This window comes from Lepus europaeus, chromosome 10, assembly GCF_033115175.1.
Source record: "Lepus europaeus isolate LE1 chromosome 10, mLepTim1.pri, whole genome shotgun sequence".
Taxonomy (NCBI): Eukaryota; Metazoa; Chordata; class Mammalia; order Lagomorpha; family Leporidae; genus Lepus; species Lepus europaeus.
The window spans coordinates 49277682-49300999 of NC_084836.1; the positions used below are offsets into that span (position 1 = coordinate 49277682).

General features: G+C 42.3%; 1 protein-coding gene across 1 annotated transcript in view; it reads right to left on the reverse strand.

Moving 5' to 3' along the window:
• Nucleotides 1–876: 876 nt before the first annotated feature.
• Nucleotides 877–23318, reverse strand: part of LGR5 (leucine rich repeat containing G protein-coupled receptor 5) — a 222789-nt gene continuing 200347 nt past the window's right edge. Inside the window, exons 9-18 of the mRNA XM_062203223.1 lie at nucleotides 19516–19587; nucleotides 19309–19377; nucleotides 19097–19168; nucleotides 14703–14768; nucleotides 12972–13043; nucleotides 8959–9030; nucleotides 8071–8196; nucleotides 6948–7093; nucleotides 4517–4600; nucleotides 877–3506 (exon numbers count right to left, since the gene is read on the reverse strand). Of these exons, the coding sequence (XP_062059207.1) occupies nucleotides 2419–3506; nucleotides 4517–4600; nucleotides 6948–7093; nucleotides 8071–8196; nucleotides 8959–9030; nucleotides 12972–13043; nucleotides 14703–14768; nucleotides 19097–19168; nucleotides 19309–19377; nucleotides 19516–19587 (1867 nt within the window). The 3' untranslated portion in view covers nucleotides 877–2418. The remainder of the gene's footprint in view (nucleotides 3507–4516; nucleotides 4601–6947; nucleotides 7094–8070; nucleotides 8197–8958; nucleotides 9031–12971; nucleotides 13044–14702; nucleotides 14769–19096; nucleotides 19169–19308; nucleotides 19378–19515; nucleotides 19588–23318) is intronic.

Here is a 23318-nt window from a genome sequence, read left to right on the forward strand (position 1 = left end):
ACTTGTTCCTAACTGATCATTCAAAACAAGTTGTTGAAAAGAAAGATACATAGTTCTGTAGAGGCAACTTTTTGGTCTTGGCTAAGAGAGGTGAGATTAAGAGAACTGAATCCTTGTTTCATCTGAAGACAAGTCACGCATGCACTTCACAGTGGGATTCCATTAACCAGGTTTAACTTATCTAAGTTTAGGCTAAAACATGTGGTAAAGTCTGATGGATGGGTGGGAAACGTAGTGCCAGGGACCCTGGGGTGCTCTGTTAAGAGGCATTGATTTTAGCAATATTTCTGGACTTCCGACAAGTACTTGATAGTTCATTTTACAACCCATATAGAGTGAGAAACACCACTGAAACTGGTAGAGTCTGCATGAGGTATCTGGAAAAATAGTTTTCTCCTTATGTTCTTGGGGTATGGGAACTGAATGGGAACAGTGCATTTCTTTGTGCCCTGGGAATCTTCTGACTCCATGTGTTGGCCTTGATGTGCTCATGGAACACATTTGCTTTAAAGGAGGAATTTATAGAAAGTTCATGTCCATGTTGAGTAATTTAAGATTGATTTGTTATTCATGCATTTCTTTCTAATTGTATGTGTCTGTGTGTGTATGTTTCTTACACTGCAAAATAAGTTTGGGAACAGTGTAGGCCCTGAGTACAAAAATTCAAACCATAATAATGTCATGCCAACATGATTTATCAAAGTTAAAACAATCTAGGAGTTGGTCATGATTTTTTTTTTTTGTTCTTGTGAAAAATTTATTTCTTAAGTTTAATTTTTCTAAAGTATTAACGAATGACTTACATAGCAAATGTACTTATACAAAAACATTCAAAAATAATTAGAAGACTATATACCTGTCTGTGGTTTTAATAAAGAGACTTGAAGATATTTTATTTTATAGTCACACATTTTATTACAAATTTATTTATATCCAATAGAAAAACTAATTTGAAATCTATTTACATGTACTATATATTTACATATATACAGTTAATGAATTTAAAGAAAACAGGCAGAGAAACACAATGTATGTGGAAGAGTATGCCACTGTACATGGTTTAGCATTGTCCTTAATGGTGTTGCATCTTTACTGTAGTAATAAATACAGTTCTATATTTACACATCTTATAGAATATCTCATAAATGTACTTTTTCAATTCCAAGTTAAAACATCTGATCAAAATAAACATGCTTTTATAAAAATAAATCTACCTAATAACCTTTTGCTTTGGATGTTTTGAAGCTAACATAGGGTAATAAAAATTAAGAATTAATCTTTTGATTTTTAATATTTAATAATTTGTCTCTTAAAATATCTAATATACAAATGAATATGGAATAAGTAGAGAAGTAATGTTCCTATTATCAGAGGATTGATCCAAGGAGAACACAGTTAAAACCAAGTGAAATAAACAGGATAACATGTTACCAAACAGGATAACACATTACTGAGTCGCAGTTGAGTCAGACATCTTTGCAAGAGCTACTGGAGATACCTGTTTAAGAGATTACACCAGCAGACATAAATTATGTCATGCCTGCGTTTGACCATTATTGTAAGATGCATATTGGTTTGAATCAAGTGATAAATCTTCTTGCAGAAAACATGCACTCATTCACAAAGAAAAAAAATCCCACATGACCTTCTATCTTTTCTAGGTAGGTCCATTGCCGGCAATGGATTTGCCTTCTAAGCTTTGGGCACCAAGGAATTAAAACTGAATTAGACAAGACTAACTGTACTAGTGTAAAAATTTCACCCAATTTTCCTTTCAAACTATTTGTAAGTTTTATTCCATTAAGGGTAAAACAATCTAGTGCTGATACATAAAACCTAGTTAACTCTAAAAATGATCTGAATATGAGAATGCCTTCCTTACCTTATCCATCTAAAGACTGGTGACTTTGAAGTATCCTTTTGAAGAAATGCAAAATAAGATTAAAACACCTCCGTGTGGTCATTGGAATAAAATCCTATCGGGCACAGCATTTCCTTAGTACTCTAGACTGTTTAAAACTCTTATTTTCCTCAAATCTTCAGCCATCTTTGAAGGGATTTTCAGGTCTAAATAAATTCATTTTGTAAGCAAATGATCTTCCTCTCCCCTACATGAATATACTGGTGAGTTTAAAGACAATGCAATTTTAAACGTGGATTATCTTTTCCGAAGAATTTTCAATCTGTTTTCTCGATTGGGGTTCATCTAAATATTGTGACTGGTCCATCCCTTAGTTGAACAAACTATCCAAGCAGCATTTAGACTTATTTTTCACTCTCAAGTATCAATAGGTTTTCGGCTTCTTCATGCTTAGTTCTGTTTGTTCATTTTTTAACCAAGTTTCAACTCAGCTCTTCTTAGCTACTGCTCTGAGGTGCTCAACCTCACATTTGGAAGCATTTTCTCTCACAAATTATTTAGAGACAAGGGACAAATGCTACTGATGAAAGATGACAGCTCTCTGTCATTGGATAACCTGGTGATGACACAGAATTGGAAGACAGGTCGTAGGCTATGCTGGTGCTGGTGAAAGTGACCAGGGCTTGGGTTGAGTCACAAGACTGCTTTTCGACATCTTCAGAGTTAATAGACATCAGGCTTGGGTGTTTCGCTCTTGTCCACAAGTGGGCGTGCTTTCCCAGGCTCCCCAGATCCTCCTTAAAATGGGGATTAAAGAAGATGTATAGAAGGGGGTTGAGACAGGCAGGCAGTGGGACGATCACCAGAAGGATGAACTTAATTACTTCAGGGCTAATAAATGTGAGGTTCAGTAAAGAGGAAAAGGACAAGAAAGCCACAGGGCAGTAAAGAATACAGTTGGTGAAAAGCAACAAAGCGATGTGCTTCACCATGGAGCAGTCCCAGATACTCTCCAGGTCCCCCTTTTCCAAGTTGCAGTAGAGCTTGGTGTAGGCAATGGTCATCACTAGGAAGCAAAAGGAGTTGAGTAACACGAGAGCCACCATGTAGCCCGTGGTGCTGGCCTCCCCGAAGGGCAGGGGCAGGCAGAGCGGGGAGGCGCTATACTCACTGCCGCCCAGCAGCGGAACGGCGGCGATGGTCAGGGCCAGCAAGGTGCAAAGAAAAATGATCGCTTTCAGGCTAGAAAAAGGAGTTTTCAATTCAAATTTTGCAGAACACTTCACAGAGGACCCACGTTCCAGGGCTGCCAGGGTAAGCAGAAAAACAGATGATTCTGAAGCAAAGATGGACAAAAACCCGATGACTTGGCAACTGACCCCATTCTCCCACCACGCTCCGTGTTGTGCAAAGCTGCCAAAAGTGAATGCATCCACGCCAGCCAGCACGATGCTGGAGACCCCCGTGAGCATGTTCACCACAGCGATAACCCCAATTAACAGTTTTATGGAGGAAATGTACAGAGGGGCTCTGAACACTGTGGAGGCCACCAACGCATTACAAGAAAGTGCTAGAACCGCGATGGTCCACACTCCGATTCTGATCATCCAGCTTCCAAACAGGTGCTCACAGGGCTTGAAGGGGCCTGAAAATCCAAGGAAGAAAAAGACTGTATCAAATTATGGTGGACAACTTTTGCCAAATCACCCTTGGGTGGCTCTAATTAGGACATCAAGAGGTAGAGGCCAGTGACGAACTTGGAAACCCATGGGCACACGTGCTGTGCTTTCTCAATCCACTGCTCCAGAGCTTCTGCAGCACAGACTGGGAGAGCCCACCTAGTTCCAGGGGACGCGTAGAGAAAGCAAAATGGGGAATCTCAATCACTTGATTGAGGACTCCCAAATATAACAATGTTGGGACTAGGTAAAAAGTCAGATCTCCTGGGCTTTTGTTGAACTTTTCACAATGCTTCAGTACATTTCTGTGGACAGAAACGATGAGTACCAGGGAAAAATTCTATAACATTAGGAAAAGAAGGATGGGTAATAGGAATATATATTTCATGAAAATCTCAGTTTTAGATTAACGTTTGTTGTTAGGAAGCAAGGGACAATCTAATTGTTGAAAATAAAATATCAGCCATTCTCAATTGTCTTTCATCAACTGATCTATCCTGTTTCTGGGAATGGGTCAAAGAACTAAGTGAATACAACACTGGGGTCTTCTTTCCCTCCCTCCCAACTTCTCTCCCTTTCCTCCTTTCACTTATTTGTACAAACTATTCCAAGTGGTTATTTATATTGAAGACTTAGAATAAATTACTTTCAAAAAAAATCAATGTTTTCACAAAGCAATACTATAGCATACTATTTCAGACTAAACTGCTACTATCCTTTTGAAAATTACATATGCTTCTAACTATATGCTTGATTCATTAACCTGAACCCAAAGTCCCTGGGGAAAAAATCTATTTGTGAATGGAGTACAACTCCAGGGAATTAACTTTTTGTATTATACAAGTTTCCACAGGGAGAGATACTGGTGAGCCACCAGGGTGACACGGGTCTTGCTTCTGCAGTGTAGCCACAATGTTGTGGACAGCTTCAGGGCCAATGGCAGCTGCTGCTGAGCCAGTGTTGATGCCTTTCTCACCTGGGGAAGGTGAACACTGCACTGAATGGAGGGCTTTCAGGTCTTCCTCAAAGTCAAGCAGGAAATCTTCCAGGTCACGCTCATCTGCAGGAATGAGAAGTCCTGGCATGGTTACTTCTGTCTCTCTTTTCAAGGGACCAAGTCCCAGGGAGTAGAGCCCTAGGTCACCTTAGAGACATGAACTGTCACAAGGACTGAAGGCAAGATATCCGGCTTTTCTCTGGGCTCTGACTTTCATGCAAATCTATGATGAAGTTACCTTTGTCATGCAAGTCTGCTATAAAATCTATTTTATATTATATTAAAATTGCTATTCAAACTACAATGGCATACTATTGCAGCACAACTGGGGGTGAGGGAAAGTGACTTTGGACTCCCAATTATAACATCTAAGCTTTCCCATTCTGTTCTTCCTTGGAGCTCGTCATGGCCCAAGTAGCACTGACCTGAATTAGAGGGAGAAAGACTGTGTGCCTCTGTTCGCTGCAGGAGTCATTTTTTTTTTTTTTTTTTTGACAGGCAGAGTGGACAGTGAGAGAGAGAGAGAGACAGAGAGAAAGGTCTTCCTTCCATTGGTTCACCCCCCAGTGGCCGCTGCGGCTGTCGCACCACGCTGATCCGAAGCCAGGAGCCAGGTGCTTCTCCTAGTCTCCCATGGGGTGCAGGGCCCAAGGACTTGGGCCATCCTCCACTGCCTTCCCGGGCCACAGCAGAGAGCTGGACTGGAAGAGGGGCAACTGGGACAGAATCTAGCGCCCCGACCGGGACTAGAACCCGGGGTGCCGGTGCCGCAAGCGGAGGATTAGCCTATTGAGCCACAACCAATTTTTGTAACACTGTGCTAGTTATACTGCAAGTAATCTGGGCTGTGTTCTCTGAGCACAGAGGGTGAACCAGGTGCAATAAGTTTCTGTCTTTCTTGGAGAATTTTTCATAAAAACAGATTTTGCATAACTACTTGGTGCTTGGTTGACTATACATGAAATAGGAGTTTGATGACCTAATATATTTCTTCAAAGCTTTATTTGGTTTTGTGTGGGTCTTGGGCACCAGTACTCTTTAGTGATTCTAGTATGCGTTCAGGGTTGAGAATCACTTGCCTTTGAAAACAAACTCCATAAAGGACCTTGTTCTTCTTGTTCTTTGTGTACTCTCAGGGTCTAATACAGTGCCTAACACTTAGCAGGCTGTTTTCTTTTTTTTTTGGTAGGGGCGAATAAACATGGTAGAAATTAGAGTGGATGAGGCAGGAAGAGCAAAAACTAAAGCAAGAATAAGAGCCAGACACACGCCATGGCCTCAAACAAGTCAAGGGCCAATGTAACAGTTCCTTAAACTGATAGGCAAGCAGGAAGAACTGTTAAGGTGATCTGGAGACAGGCTGAATCACACTTGCTTTGGAATCAACAAATCATTAGGGCCCAAAGGAAAAGCCGGTCTGTTTGGACTCTGTGCAAACTCGCAGGCTTGGCAGGCAAAGGAGAGGGTGCTGCCCACAGTGCCTGCTCATTAGCACAGGTGTGGTTAGAGATGCATGGCTCTCTGTTTAAGTAATGTCTTAACTTCAGGGAAAGCCAAGTGCTTTACAGACATTATCTCATCTCACTTTCCTGAAAGATACCCCTGTGGGGGGCAGGAGGGGAGAATGATTTAGAAGTGGTTGGAGACGAAGCTGGATTCTTAAGTCCTCTGCTGAAATATGGAGTAATCTAAAGTGCTCCACAGACCCTCCTGCCCCACCCCATCATAATATAAATGTAGAGAAAGGTTCAGAACGTTTGAAAAAGGCATCCACGTGGACGGGATTAAGTTTAAAGACATGGAGATATCAGCAGTCTCCTCCAAGGAGACCCACGAGGGTCTAACTAAATAAAAATACGAACTATCTCTCAGAACAGACGACATTTTAGATCAAATCCCGAGGGAGCCAGCTCTTTCTTTAGGAGTCTTTGAAAAGTAGCATTCATTGGCCGGCGCCGTGGCTTAACAGGCTAATCCTCTGCCTTGCGGTGCCGGCACCCCGGGTTCTAGTCCCGGTTGGGGCGCCGGATTCTATCCCGGTTGCCCCTCATCCAGGCCAGCTCTCTGCTATGGCCCGGGAAGGCAGTGGAGGATGGCCCAAGTGCTTGGGCCCTGCACCCGCATGGGAGACCAGGAGAAGCACCTGGCTCCTGGCTCCTGGCTTCGGATCAGCGCGATGCGCCGGCCACAGCCGGTGAACCAACGGCAAAAAGGAAGACCCTTCTCTCTATCACTCTGCTTGTAAAAAAAAAAAAAAAAAAAAAAAAAAAAAAAAAGTAGCATAGTAGCATTCATGCTCAGCTCGCTGGGGTGCCTACACGGGACACATCTGGGGCTCAGATGAGTTGTTTGATGGCTGTTTGAGACCACTCTGGTCACAATGTCATAACCATGTTACAATAGGCCTTACCTTGAACCTGAAACACTCCAGCATCTTTTTTATGCGGGTCATCCACACTGCTGTTGTCACCTTTATTCCACTGATTAGAAAGTTTATAGACGTTCTCACACATTCCAAAAGCACAGCACTGATATGCATAAGGCATTTCTATAACCCTTAAAAGGACAAGACCAAAATAAAAAACACACGCTTGAGAAAATGCCTTATTAAATACAGTGTTGATCTTCTTTTACTCAATGATTGCAACTTCATATTTTAGCCTAAATAAATAATTCAAAATATAATTAATGTGCACAAAGTTTTTCAGTACACTGCTACAAATAACAATGGAGTTATGAGAAATTATTGCAATGAAATATTGATATTTGAAGTCAAGCGATGTAACTTCTGTCACTCAAATGATAAAAAATTTGTACAACAAAAGGTTAAGATGGATAGAAGAATTGTAGCAATATTAAAAAGAGCTTATGACATGCTAAGTGACTAAAACATGAAATAAATTCGTATGAACACAGTTAAGGTACACTGGAACAAATTTTAGAAAAATAATTTTAAAAGTTGGTTAGGAGGATTTTTTTAGATTTTTAAAAAATCTTCCTTGTACTTTCCAAACTATCCTTTTGGGGTTATAGTAATTTCATGTTTTTAAGGTTATATACAAAGTGCTGTGTTTTAAAATATACAAATATATAAATCTTTCAAGATACTTCTTTATCATAACAAGCACAACAGGTTTTGAGGATCCCTATTTGCTCAAAGATTAATTCAGAACATTTGGTTAGAACATACATACAAGGTAGATGAACTAAAAATTACGAACAGGAGGACAATAATGTTATAATATTACTTTTGTGCATGCCCTTGTTTATATCACACAGATCAACAGTTTTCAAAGTCTCCCCATGAACTCTGCGATTCTGGGAGTCATCCTGGAGAAGGAAAGGAAGGGCGGTCAGGAAGACGTCCTGCCACTTCAGGGCTTGTCCTCGTAGTGCTGCAAGGAGGGGCTGTGAGCGCATGAGACGAAGCTCAGAAAGGTCTCCTGACCTCATAAATTTGGAAAACGACTATAACACGTCTATTACTTCACATGACCACAAATGTATCTTATTAGCTTTAATGACAAACTCACTTGAGTTCTGGAAAGTTTTCAGATGATATCAAGCTCTGTAAGTCATGATTTCCTGTTAATTTTAAGTGAGTTAAACCATGTAACCCAGTTACAGGAAAAGACGACAAGAGGTTGGACGATAGATCCCTGCAAAACATCAAACAACGATTGGCCTTTATTCTGTGTTAGCAAAAAATGTTGATGTTGAAAAAGCAACCTAAAGATGATTAAATTGTTCATAAAAACTTCTAAGCAAAGTCCTTACTCTTAATGGTAAAAGTCACCATTTTGGTTTTTCGCTCCTGATAACTTTTCTACTTAAAATTGGAATTATGGCGCGGCAGGGAGCGGGGGAGAGTTTTAAATACATCCAGATTGTTCTAGATTTAGCTTCATATTCCCAAGTAGGCATATTTAAAATCAAGAGAAACGTGCTACATTTCACCTGAAAAGTGATGCTGAATGGACTGAGAGGTTAGAAAGTGTAGGAGGTTTATTCCTTTCCTGTCTTTCTAGCTTCTCTCTGACCAATTCCTTCTCTCTCTATGAGGCAAGAGAAAGGGAGAGGAGAGAGCAAAAAGCAGAAAGGGGGAAAGGGAACACGAAGGTTTTCAACCAGTCAAGGTGACGAACAAAAGAAAAGCCCTCAGAACTGAGTCCATCTTACTCCATCCCACCTGATTACTCATCACAAATGGGAAATTTCATCTCAATAACCAGAACCAGCTGTCACCGAATCTTCAGTGATCCACTTAAGGGTCCATATGGCCTGGGGGATCAGGGGGACCCTCCCTGGCCTTGAGAGTGAGTGATCTGCACACAATGAGTTTCTGCAGCAAAAACAACATATTCATTTTCGACATGACTCCCAAATGTTAAGAGACAAGTCATAAGGTAGGAAATACTCACAGCTTTATTAGAGATGGCAAGGTGGAAAAGGCTTTGGGATGAATGATGGCAATTTTGTTCTGAGCTAAATTCCTGAAGAAAAAAAAGGCAAATGATTTGATAATACAAAAAAAAAAAAAAAAAGGATATGTGAAGTTTTGCCATATGCATTCAGTCTTGTACCAACATTTAATTTCTATTCAGGTCAAGGACAATTAGCTTACCAAATTCTTCTTCGGATAAAGATATCAGTGGTATAAAATGGCTAAAGAGAGAACATTTAATCAACCTTGTTTTTCTAATCAAGGGACAATCATTTAGGAGGATATTTTAGTTTTCTGTTCTTACAAAAAGGTTGACTTTAATATGGTTGCAACATTTTATTAGGGATTTTCTGAAATGAATGAATAAAGGAGAGTGAGAAGAGACAGAAATTTCTGAGGCTTTTCTTCTGACAAGCAAGTATATTTTAAATCATAAAATGTTCCTGGAGATGTAATGAAACTTGACAAAGGACTTGTGCACATCAGCCATATATGTTGGGCCTTCAGAGAAACACAGAGATGCTTCTAAGAAAATTCTCAATAAAGGATACTGACAAGTAAATCCTTAACTAGGAAATGGAAAAAAAAAAAACAAAAACACAGAGGCTAACATGCTAAAAATAAAAGTCCTTGGTAGCAAAGAAAAACTACAGTTTGTGGAGAAATACAATTCATTTGCCATATACATATAATGAAATGTAGGTAACTGACCAAGAATCAAATTTTTGTAAGAACTTCTATAGGTAATTACATTAAAAATTATTTGAGAGGCAGGTGCACACACACACACGCGCGCGAAAGAGAGAGAGAGAAAGGGAGAGAGCAAGCGAGAGCGTTCTCATCCCGCTGGTTCAATCCACAATGTTTACCATGGCTGGAGCTAGGTAAGGGATGAAGTTGGGAGCTAGGAACTCAATCCATATGGAGGGCAGGCAACCCATTACTTGAACCATCACCACTGCCTCCTAGGGCCTGAACTGACAGGAAGCTAGAGTTGGGACCTGGAGTTTAGAACCAAACCCAGATATTCTGATGTGGGACATGGGTACCTCAACAGCACTTTAATCATCAGGGAAAACAACCACTGTGCCAAGGTCTCAGTTTTTAAAAAGAAATTATCAATTTATGATTTTTTATTTTTTTGAAAATTTTTTAAAAAAGATTTATTTGAAAGTCAAAGTTGAGAGAGAGAGAGAGAGAGAACTTGCGTCCACTGGTTCATTCCCCAAATGGCTTCAATGGCCTGAACTGGGCCATTCTGAAGCCAGGAGCCAGGAGCTTCTTCTGGGTCTCCTTCATGGGTACAGGGGCCCAAGGACTTGGGCCATCTTCACTGCTTTCCACGGTACATTTGCAGGGAGCTGGATCAGAAGTGGAGCAGCTGGTATTCAAACTGACATCCATATGGGATGCCAGTGCTGCAGACAGTAGCTTTGCCTAATACACCACAGTGCCTGTCCCAAGATTTTTACTTTTAAATGCCTAACAACTAAAGGTAATTTAGATGTTAGTATCTGAGTAAACTTAAAGTGCTCAAAGTCAGTTTTTCTCAAATGAAAATATGTTTAAGATATTGGGCTCCAGAGCATTCTGGAATAAATGATATTCACAGACTATTTACATTTTTACTTGATAGGTTCTGTAGAGACTTTTCTTCTTTTCCTGGAAAAAAACCCAAGAAACCAAAAGTCTTTTCACGTCACTCTTTTTATTGATCCCAGAACAGAAGAAAACTGTAGGTTACAAGAGGAGGACAATGGAGATGATGGGAAAGCTACAGTGACAGTTGGGCATTGGCAGGGATTGAGTGTGGAGACTTGTCTTCTAATGAGCCACTCAGGGATTGCACATCCACTGAGGTGAGCAGGTCAGGCCACCTGTCAAAGTCTCCTTGGCAGCTTTCAAGAATTGGGTGCGTGGATGAGCTTCACAGAGCAGAACATCTGCAAGGTAAGCCAAGTCTGCCACGGGGGCCTTCCGGTGATTTGACTGGGTTTTAAGCAAATATGTTAAAATTGCAAGTTCAAAGAATTCTAATTCCTTTTTAGTTCTGGAGGCTGTGGGCTAGAATCCTCATGGCTGCCCTGAAGGAGCACTTTCCACTCTCCTGCTCTGCTCTGGAAGCTCCCTGGTGTTCTCAGCTGAATCCCCAGCGGGGGCCCCAGGAGGAGAGAGAGAGAGAGGGAAGGGGAGAGAGAGAAAGATAGAGATAGTGAGAGAGAGACCGGTCAAAGGGTGCATGGCCTGGGAGGAGAGAGAGAAAGAGAGAGAGGTCAAGGGGTGCCTGGACTGTGCCTTCGCTGTTTGGAAACCCTGCCTCTGGCAACAGCTACACACCTCCTAAAACTCTGCCCTGTGTGTCTGGTGAATGGGAATATGTGGGAGAAAGAGATGATGCTGCCCAGGAGGCTGGAATCCAATTTTGAAAATTCTGGGAGCTTTAGCCTTGATCTTGATGACAAAAAGTGAATAATAGCAATGAAGTGACATGATTAGATTCCTACTTAAGAAAAGCTACTTTTTGCATCTCTTTGGAGACTAAGATAAAGGGTAGAGACTGAAGGTAGGGGGCTTGATTAGAAGGAAGAGGGTGGAGGTGAGCCAGGTGAGTCATGACAGGAGCCTGTGGTAGAAGAGTGGAGAGTGACCTGGAGTTGGAGGAGGAATTCAGACTCAGACATCTAGTCTTCAGAGTCTGCGTCACACTCTTTTGGTATCGTTAGAGATCCAGCTCCCTGCTTATGTGCCTGAGAAGACAGTGGAAGATATCCCAAGTATTTGGGCCCCTGCCACCCACGTAGGAGATGCAGATGGAGTTCTGGGCTCCTGGCTTTGGTCTGGCCCAGCTCTGGATGTTGTGGGCATTTGGCCCAGCTCTGGAAGTTGTGGGAATTTGGGGAGTGAAGCAGTGGATGGAAAATCTCTGCCTCTCTCTCTCTCTTTCTCTCTCTCTCATTCTGTCTTTCAAGTGAAGTTTTAATTAAAACAGAATCAGGTTTGGAAACAGCCAGGACTGAAATCTAGCAAATAAGACAGCTAATGGATGTTTGGTACTGTATTTTTCTTAAGTAAAACAACTCCACAAGCACATTTAAAAGTAAGGAAAGGACAACACAGCGAAACTCAAAACTAGATGGTCTTCAAGTTAGATTTATGGGAGAAAGTGATTCTTGAAAGTAAAGTTAGAATGGTTTGAGGAATGGTACTATTTTACCAAAGGTATAGTGTCTAAAGTATTAAGAAAAACTTTAAAAGACAGCAAAGGAAAAGGGTTTTAACACATATAGTCAAGTTTAAACATTACATATTATAACCATTCATCAACAACACAGGCTAGAAAAGTTTTAACTGTTATTTCATAAAATGACCTGTTAGTAAGTTTTCTTTTTTTTTTTTTTAAATTTATGGCTTAACAAATGATGTTTTCAACCATAAAATGGAGTTAAATATTTACAAATCCTAGTGGCCTGAGCAATAGAAGTATTTTCTAGAACAGCTGTGCTGACACTTTTTTGTGTACTTTAAAAAATGCAGATCCCCGGGCTCTACTCTCATTCATGGGGCAGGTGAGGACCTGGAATCTGCATTTTCACAACCATCCCAAGGTGATCCTTAAAGCACCTTGAGACACACAGTGAAAAACTCTGCGTCATTAGGAAAGAAACGCAGGCAGGAAGAACTGTGTGGTCACCCTTTTCTGCATGCACAATGCCAGGCTGTGAACAGAAACTCTCTTAGTAGGCCACTCAATAGTATGGCTCCTTTCCTCCTTGTCACAGTTTCGTGTCTACCGATTGGTAGAGACCATAATTTCAAATTTACTACTTTCGAATTTATTCCAGGAAATTATCAGCAGCAAAGTATTTGCCTTTTTCTAGCAAACATGTGCACAAAGACCTAACAATGCAGTGAAAAGACAATATTAGGGCAAGAGCCAAGAAAGAAAGAAAGCAGTCTGCGTTGGGAAAGGCGCTGGGAGGTGGTACTCACAGGGACCGGAGGCTGAGCAGCTGCTGGAAAGCATCGAATCTAACTTCATAGATTTCATTATGTCGTAGGTCCCTGAAATGACAAAGTCCCAAAGATGGATTTCAGCGTTACTGGTTTCAAAGATGTCTACTACAGAGAGCTTCTACAGAGGGATTACCTGCCCTCCACCACAGCAACACAAGAAGTCTATCAAGTGACTGTTTTTTATTTGTGTGTTTGTTTAATAAGGAACACTACAAATAATACACATAACCAGGTAGTGCCTCTCTTTCAAAGCAGCTAGTTCTCCTGGCTCAGTGTAAAACCATATTTTAGATATGCCATCATCGTTCAAGACACCAGAGGACTCCCTCCTTGGAGCTGCCTCTGAGCACCTTTTTTTTTTTTTTAATTTTTTAAATTTTTTAAATTTTTGACAGGCAGAGTGGACAGTGAGAGAGAGACAGAGAGAAAGGTCTTCCTTTTGCCGTTGGTTCACCCTCCAATGGCCGCCGCGGTAGGCGCGCTGTGGCCGGCGCACCGCGCTGATCCGATGGCAGGAGCCAGGTGCTTCTCCTGGTCTCCCATGGGGTGCAGGACCCAAGCACTTGGGCCATCCTCCACTGCACTCCCTGGCCACAGCAGAGAGCTGGCCTGGAAGAGGGGCAACCGGGACAGGATCGGTGCCCCGACCGGGACTAGAACCCGGTGTGCCGGCGTCTGAGCACCTTTTAAACATGATTTTTTTTCCCTTACTCCAAGGCATTCAAAGAAAAATTAAGTGTGAAAGGATAGATTTTAATACTATTTTGTCCAAAAAACTGAAGTGTTACTACAAGGAAACAGACTGATATTTTGTGAGGAGGAAGTTTTAAGGTAGAATTCCAAAATGTTTCAGGCATAAGTAACATCAATGGCACCTCAAATAAGACAAGTATGAAATTACTTCTTGGCCTTTTGGCTAAGATCAAGTGAAGACAAATATGTAACCTCCTCTTAAGATGACTATTGTGAAACAAACCCACCAACAAACTCAAGTCCCCCCAGATTTGAATGCAACACTATTCATTGGACATGCAAGTCTGGATGTTCTTTTACATTTTTAAAAATGTTATTTATCCACTTCATTTAATTTAAAGGATAGATATATAGAGATAGACAGATAGACAGACAGAGAGATAGATGGTAGAGAACTTCCATCTGCTGGTTCACTTCCCCAAATGTCCAAGATATTCTGGGCTGGGCCAGGCTGAAGCTAAGAGTCAGGAACTCAATCCAGATCTCCATGTGGGTGGTAGGAACTCAATTATTTAAGTTATGACTGCTTCCCCTCCAAGAGTGCACACCAGCAGGAAACTGCAATGGGAAGCAGAGACAGGACTCCAACCCAAGCACTCCAATATGAGATGCAGGTGTTCCAAGCAGCATCTTAGGTGTTTTGCCAAATGCCTGCCCTATGGTTATTCTTGTAAAAAAAAATGCAAAGATCAAATAAAGCCGGTTCACTGTTAAACTGGGTTAGAGAAAAAAATGCATATATAATAAATGCTTTACTGATACTATAGTACAATGAGTGATAAAATAATATTATCTATGTTTCCCAACTTTCTGGCCGTGCTACACAGTCACCCTTGTGTTTGCAGTAAAGGAAAGCATCAAATGTCTTGCCAGTGAACCACAGGGTAAACAAACCAATGGCCCTAAGAAATTTGAGTTTGGGTTCTTGTGACTTAGAAACTCTTTCACACATACATTTTCTGAAGCTTTTGGCAGACTGAAAAACTGGGTAATTCTTCTAACAGGTTGTAAGACAGATCTCTGAAAAACAGAAGGTAGAAAAATGGAAAATCTGTTACATATTAGTAATAAGGAAACATGCTTTGCTCCTCTTTTCCCTCCAAGATGTTCTATCTCCCAAAGGAAGATGCTGAACATTTATTTCCACGGTCCCAACAAGGAGCAGGTAGTCATAGGGTTTATTGAATTAACTAGTAGATCCAACTGTTTACTAAAATGTAACTGTTACATGTCTATAATTGATTTAAATAATTTACTTACTGAATTTATTTATATTTTGGTAGTGATGATCTACAATGTTATAGCTATTATCTTACTGAAATGAATACAAATTAAATTAAGTAATTGTGTCTTTTGTCTCTTAAGACCCACTCTATCTGCACAGCTATGAGAAATCATTGTTGGTTCTTTTCTAATCAATTTTAAATAAAACTCCCAGCAATTCAAAACATACTCCTAACTTTGAAATCAATCACTACCGGAGCAGCAGGGGCTGGGGGGAAAATCTACGAAAGTTTTCAACCCAAACTCAACAAATTACAGAATAACAAAGACATCTGGATATATTTATAGTATAATACAACTAATCCAAAACAAGCCATGGCAGTTTGCAGAAAGCTTTTTTGTTAAAAAAAAAAGTTGTTAGATAAAGTAACATAGATATATTTAAAAAATCTTGTCTCATGTTTTAAAAGTTATTAGCTAATCAACTAACACATTTTCATGCTTGATTCTAATTCCTAAAACCAGATAACCACTATGCACCTGAAAAATCCATGTTGTTTTCCAAGAGGTTTTTTATTCTTAGAATTGATCACTTCATTCTACTTTTATTGAATAAAAGGGATTTATATAGGAATAGAGTTCATTTAGTATATATAAATAGTTCAAATGAAGCTGTTTAAAAATGTAATTTTTATAGTTTATATTAGAGGTTTGAAAGACAACCCCCTCAACCCACCCCAAGAAAAACCCCACACAAATATACCTCGTTAACTGTGTTCTGTAACGTAGTTGGTTTACTCATCTCTACAGGTTACAAATGGGACATAGCCTTTCCAACATACCTTTAGTACAGGAGACATAAAGCCTTCTACACAAAGATGGAGTCTCACTGTCTAGCTACCTTCTACCTAATTATTGTTCATGGTTAACACTGACTAAGCACTTCTCATGTAAAGGCACAAAGTACATCCTTTTACTTCAATTGTCTCATTGAATCCTTGTGGCCACCTTATGAGACAGACACTAGTTACTCCATATGATATGAAATGACTTGCCTAAGATTGATCACCAGCTAGGAGGTGGGGAAAGCTACACGTGGTCTTATGGTGGAGCAAGTAGATCCGATGTGGTTGAAGCCTCTTCGAGGCAAAACCACCCACACACAGTGAAATTTCCTCATGTCAAGGTGGTCAGTGGATGGTTCCACTGAAGGAGAGGAGCTCTCAGACCTACATTTCCAAAAAGAGTCCTGGGATCTATTCTCAACTTCAACTAATTCTACTCAGTTGGTTGCTACACTGGCCAAAGCATTGATGTCTTTCTTAAGTCTTTTTTTTTTTTAACTTTTTTTTTTTTTTTTTTTGACAGGCAGAGTGGACAGTGAGAGAGAGAGAGAGACAGAGACAGAAAGGTCTTCCTTTGCCGCTGGTTCACCCTCCAATGGCTGCCACGGTAGGCGCGCTGTGGCCGGCGCACCGTGCTGATCCGATGGCAGGAGTCAGGTGCTTCTCATGGTCTCCCATGGGGTGCAGGGCCCAAGCACTTGGGGCATCCTCCACTGCCCTCCCTGGCCACAGCAGAGAGCTGGCCTGGAAGAGGGGCAACCAGGACAGAATCCAGAGCCCTGACCGGGACTAGAACCTGGGGTGCCGGTGCCGCAGGCAGAGGATTAGCCTATTGGGCCACAGCGCTGGCCTCTTAAGTCTTTTTTTTTAAAGTGAGAACATACCTGCCTTGCCAATCTTGCAGGGTTCTTGAAAAGAAGAACTGAATATTACAAAATGAAGTGCTTTGAAAATGGCATTATAAGCTGGCGCCGTGGCTCACTAGGCTAATCCTCCGCCTTGCGGCGCCGGCACACCAGGTTCTAGTCCCGGTCAGGGCACCGATCCTGTCCCGGTTGCCCCTCTTCCAGGCCAGCTCTCTGCTGTGGCCAGGGAGTGCAGTGGAGGATGGCCCAAGTGCTTGGGCCCTGCACCCCATGGGAGACCAGGAGAAGCACCTGGCTCCTGCCATCGGATCAGCGTGGTGCGCTGGCCGCAGTGCGCCTACTGCGGCGGCCATTGGAGGGTGAACCAACGGCAAAAGGAAGACCTTTCTCTCTGTCTCTCTCTCACTGTCCACTCTGCCTGTCAAAAAAAAAAAAAAAAAGAAAATGGCATTATAATGGCATTAATGTACTTATGCTCTTTCAAGCCTTTCAAATTCCAGCAGTAAATTTTTCTTTTTAAAGATTTATTTATTTATTTATTTGAGAGGCAGAGTTACAGAGAGAAGGAAAGAGGGACAGGTCGACCATCCACTGGTTCACTACCCAAATGACCACAATGGTTGGAGCTAGGCAACTTCGAAGCCAGGAGCCAGGAGTTTCTTCTGGGTTTCCCTTGTAGGTTCAGGGTCTCAAGTGGGCCATCTTCCACTGCTTTCCCAGGCCATTAGCAAGGAGCTGGATCGGAAATGGGAGCAGCTGGGACTCAACCCGGCACCCATATGGGAAGCTGGCACTGCAGGCCGAGGCTTAACTTTCTACACGACAACACAGCACTGACCCCAGAAAGAATAACTTAAGGAGAGAAGAATGATGTAAAGGATCTGCCAAAGATAAGAGCTAACCTTGACTGTGAATTTACACTTCTCAGGTGCTGCCGTAAGTGGCTGACACAGACTCATTTCACCCTCATGATGATCCTCCGAAGGAGCTGCAATGGAGCCCCGGAAGGGATAATGACTTGCTAACGGTACCTTGCTGATAAACAGGGGAACTATATCTGAGACAGAAAAACAGACTTCAGAGCTTTGCTCTTAACTAGTTTGCCGGTTGGCCTGCATTCACCCTGTCGTAGGTAGGAGTGGTTTACCAGTCAATAGTGAGACAGAAGCAATTTATATACTAGTTTCTTACCTATTAGTTACATCATGTGAAGTCATGTTACTGAGCCAGCTTCCTCAAGAAACCAAGACAATCATAACTATTCTGAGTATGGTTGGCAGAATTCTAAGATCGCCCCCAAACTTCTACCATCTGGTATACACATAGTTTCTTCTAGTTACTCAAGAACTGACTATATTTAAAATGGAACTCTGCTACTTTCTTGCAGTGTGATTTTAACAAATGTACTTAACTTCCCTAATTCTGTTTTCTCATCTGTATCTAAACCTCATGGGGTCATGGCGGGGAGGGGGGAGGTGTGGGATGAAGAAGAGGGGGTTTGTATTACTCCCTCCTCCTTCAGACTTGAATGACTGATTCCAAGGCTACCAGCAGTGTTACTGCAGCTCCATGTCACCGATCAGCTGGAATCTGAATTAACCTGAGAGTGTGGGGATGGGCAAAGCCAAAAACACTGTGCAGTCAGCAAGCATTCACATTCTTCTGCTTAACATTTGTAGCTCTGCTTCTAGGTGAAGCCTGTGGTGCAATTAAAGGCATTCAATGTCGCAGGTACCTACTATGTAAGTACAACCATGGCAAGAGACCATGGATCTTTTCATTAAGTCCAAACAATGCTGTAGGAGATACAATAGGTCAATGGGAATTGAGGGAGAAGGCTGAAAATGAAAGGCCAAAACAGGGTTCTTCAAATTCCTACAAACAACTTTCCATAAAACATGGAAAATATGGGGGGTGGGGAGGAACAGAGGTCAGAAGTCAGTAGAAATAACATATGCAAACTGTTCAAACTATCAGGTAAACATTAGAACATGACACCCACAATTACGCTGGAAGAATATCTGGTCACCTTTATCAAGGTTTGTGCAAGCTTGGTAACTCAATTTTTCATTTTGGCATCATGTTGGATTGTTATTTTGTTCTGCTCTGCCAAGACTTTAGAGGGGGAAATGAAGTTATTTTGGCTTGTCCATATCCATTTTCTAAAAGGAAATGTGTACTGACTGAAACTCGAATGGGAGACTGGGAGTTGGAAACAAAGGGGATGCTGCTGAGGTTACGAGGTCATCACAGGGAGCGTGGACCAAAGCGGGGGAAAGGAGGACTGACCTCCTGGAGACCTGTAAGGAAGGCACTTTCTCCCCTTTAAAGGACTATTGAAGTAATGTCTGCCATTTCACCCCCAGATGGAAGCTGCCTGTTTACACAACATTATTGCCTTACTGATACGCACAGCACTTGGAGATTAGGTAACTGGTCACAGACGGTTTGAGGAAGAGAGGAGATCTGTGCTCCAGTTAAAGTCCTGTTGAAACACAAACCAGACACAGTTCTTTCATTCAGGCATCACACAGTGACAGATTTTGATTCACTGACGTCAAGGCTGATCAGGGTCTGGGGCAACGTATGGTCTACGTAGAGTCAAGAGCCTACTCGGGTACTTACAGACTCTCCAGGTTCGCAGTTCCAGTTAAATCAGGAAATTCAGTTATTTGTGAGGCACCATTCAAAGTCCTAGAAGGGGGAATACATGATACTGGGAGAAGATTCTAGAAAGGAGTAATATTTGTTGCTATTTTCAAAGCACTTAAATCTACAATCTGTTGGTCTCTCTGTGGGAGACAGTGATCTACAACAGAAATGGAAACTCACAGTGTTCTTAGTTCAGGTAAATGTTGAAAAGCAGATCTTCCAACAAACTGAATGGGATTGTCATAGAAATGTCTGAAAAAACCCAAATACCAATGTCTTAGTATAAAACTCAAATGATAAATCAGTATCTTCAAAAATATCAACAAATACATTAAAAGTATTTATATTGTTTTGATTATACAATACTATATAACAGTCCTGATTACTTGGTTTTATGTGAACTTCAAGCATGTCTGTTTTGTTTTGTCTTGTTTGAGGAGAAGAGAAGCAGAGACAGACTGACAGAGAGACAGAACTCCCATCTGTCAGTTTACTCACTAAATGCCCACAGTGATCTGGGGCTGGACTAGCACCCAAGCTAGGAGTCAAGAATTCAATCCACTGCTCACATGTGAATGGCAGGAACCCAAATGTGTCAGCCATCATTGCTGTCTCCCAGGGACTGCATTGACAGGAAGCTGGAGGCAGAAGCCGGAGCTGGGAATTGAACCCAGGTACTCCAATATAGGATGAAGGTATTTTTAAAAAGATCTTCCTGTCTGTCTACCTACTTACCTATCTATTTGAAAGGCAGAGTTACAGAAAGAGGGAGAGGCAGGAAGACAGACATCTTTCATCTGCTAGTTCAGAAGCCAGGAGTCAAGAACTTCTTCCAAGTCTGCCACGTAGATGCAAGGACCGATGCATTTGGGCCATTTTCTGCTGCTTTCCCAGGAGCATCAGCAAGGAGCCGGACCAGAAGTGGAGCACCCAAGATTTGAACTGGCATCCATATGGGATGCTGGCATTTCAGGCAGCGGCTTAACCCGCTATGACAGGGTGACATTGGACCCTGGATGTGGCTATCTAACTGGTATCTTAATGCTAGACTCCCTCAAAATTGACTTACAATATAAGGCTTTTGGTAAGAGATTTCTGTGACATAAAATTTTAAATTTCTGTCAGCAAGGCCAATGTGAGAGATAGTGACTAAGGAGAAAAGCAAGTGAACTGAGTGGAATTATGCTTAACTTCCTTTGCATCCAACATCTGTTGACTATCCAATGAATGGCAAAAAGGTGACTCAAGGTGCTAGTAGTTGTATCATTAATTAAAGAAAGGTGAAGTCCAGATCTAATGCTTTTAAAACACTGAATTTTTAAAATATTATTTATTTATTTATTTGACAGGTAGAGTTACAGACAGTGAGAGGGAGAGACAGAGAAAAAGGTCTTCCTTCCATTAGTTCACCCCCGAAATGGACACCACGGCCAGAGCTATGCCGATCTGAAGCCAGGAGCCAGGTGCTTCCTCCTGGTCTCCCATGTGGGTGCAGGCGCCCGAGCACTTGGGCCATCCTCCACTGCCTTCCCAGGCCACAGCAGAGAGCTGGACTGGAAGAGGAGTAACTGGGACTAGAACCTGGAGCCATATGGGATTCCGGCGCTGAAGGCAGAGGATTAACCAAGTGAGCCACGGTGCCGGCCCAATGAACTTTTTAAAAAAATTTATTTTATTTGAAAGGCACACTTACAGAGAGGCAGAGAGAGAGAGAGAGAGAGAGAGAGGTGGGAGGGGAGAGAGAGAGAAAGAGATGTCTTCCATCTGTTGGTTCACTCCTCAAATGGCCGCAATGGCCAGAGCTGAGTCACTCCAAAGCCAGGAGCCAGGAGCTTCTTCCGGGTCTCCCACATGGGTGCAGGGTCCCAAGGACTTGGGTCATTTTCTACTGTTTTCCCAGGCCAGAGCAGAGAGAAGTGGAGAAGCCAGGATTGGAACCAGCACCCATTTGGGATGCTGGCACTGCAAGTAGCAGCTTTACTGGTTACGCCACAGTGCCGGCCCTTATCTCTCTCTATTAAAGTTTATTTCTGCTAGTCAAATGTTACCATAAAATCCACAAGAGGTTCTTCAAATTTTTGAAAATGAGCTACTCAGGGGTTTTTCTAATTTTCTAATTTCCTTGAATTAATTACTGCTCTTAAAGGAAGATGTTAGCACTTAATATTTTGGGGGGGGGGGCTGGCACTGTGGTACAGTGGGTTAAAGCCCTGGCCTGAAGTGCCAGCATCCCATATGGGTGCCGGTTCTAGTCTTGGCTGCTCCTCTTCCGATCCAGCTCTCTGCTCTGGCCTGGGAAAGCAGTAGAAGATGGCCCAAGTCCTTGAGCCCCTGCAGCCACGTGGGAGACCCGGAAGAAGCACCTGGCTCCTGGTTTTGGATCAGCACAGCTCCAGCTGTTGCGACCATCTGGGGAGTGAACCAGTGGATGGAAGACCTCTCCCTCTGTCTCAACCTCTCTCTGTAACTCTGTCTTTCAAATAAATAAGATAAATCTTTAAAAAAAATATTTTTGGGATAGGGCCAACTTAGCAGGTAAAACTGCCACCTGCAGTGCCAGCATTCCATAAAGGCACGGGTTCAAGATCCAGCCACTCCACTTCCAATCCAGCTCTCTGCTATGGCCTGGGAAAAAAGTAGAAGACAGCTTAAGTGCTTGGGCCCCTGCATTCATGTGGGAGATCTAGAGGAGGCTCCAGGCTCCTGGCTTTGGATTGGCCCAGCTCTGGCCATTATGGTCATTTGGGGAGTAAACCAGCAGATGGAACATTCTCTCTCTCTCTCTCTCTCTCTCTCTCTCTCTCAATCTCTCTGCCTCTTTGTAACTCTGCCTCTCAAATACATAATAAATCTTTAAAAAAAATTTTTTTGGGGTCATGTGTGTTTGGTTGAGTTGCTCCTTGGGTGCCCACGTCCCATATCGAAGTGCCTGGTTCCAGGCTGGGCTCCTCTGCTTCTGACCTAGCTTCCTGTTAATGCATATTCTGGGAGGCTTCAGATGATAGCTTAAGTACTTGGGTCCCTTCATCTATGTGGGAGTCTGGATTGAGTTCTGGGTTCCTGGCCTCTGCCTGCCCAACCCTGACTATGGTGGGCATTAGGGGAATGAACCAGTGGATGGAAATTCTCTCTCTCTGGCTTTCAAATAAAATGCAAATGAATAAATTAAAAATTAGTTTTGTTTTACAGATGTTTTCAATGTAATATTATTTGAATTGTCAGTCAATAGAGCCCCACATATACTTCTTTTTTTTTTTTTTAAAGATTTATTTATTTATTTGAAAGTCAGAGTTACACAGAGAGAGAAGGAGAGGTGGAGAGAGAGAGTTCTTCTATCCACTGGTTCACTCCCCAATTGGCCACAACGGCCAGAGCTGCGCTGACCTGAAGCCAGGATCCAGGAGCTTCTTCTGGGTCTCCCACATGGATGCAGGGACCCAAGGACTTGGGCCATCTTCTACTGCTTTCCCAGGCCATAGCAGAGAGCTGGGTCAGAAGTGGAGCAGCTGGGACTTGAACTGGTGCCCATATGGTATGCCAGCACTGCAGGTGGTGGCTTTACTTGCTACGCCAGAGTGCCGGCCCCCACATATACTTCTTAGCTGAGACAGCCTGCTAGTACAATTAAATTCAGCAAGTATACATGTTTTTAAGATTTATTTATTGACTTGAAAGGCAGAGTTACAAAGAGAAGGAGAGGCAGAAAGAGAGTGAGAGAGAGAGAGAGCAAGAGAGAGACAGAGAGAGAGACAGAGAGATCTTCCATCTTCTCAAATGGCCTCAATGGCTGGGGCTGGAACAGGTAGAAGCCAGAAGCCTAGAACTCCATCCATGTCTCCCACAGGGTACAAGGGCACAAGCACTATGCTGCTTTTCCCAGGTCATTAGCCTAGCAAGTGCCTGGCTGCTCCATTTCCGATCCCAATCCCCGATAAAGTGCTTGTGGCCATTTGGGAGTGAACCAGCCAATAGAAGATCTCTCT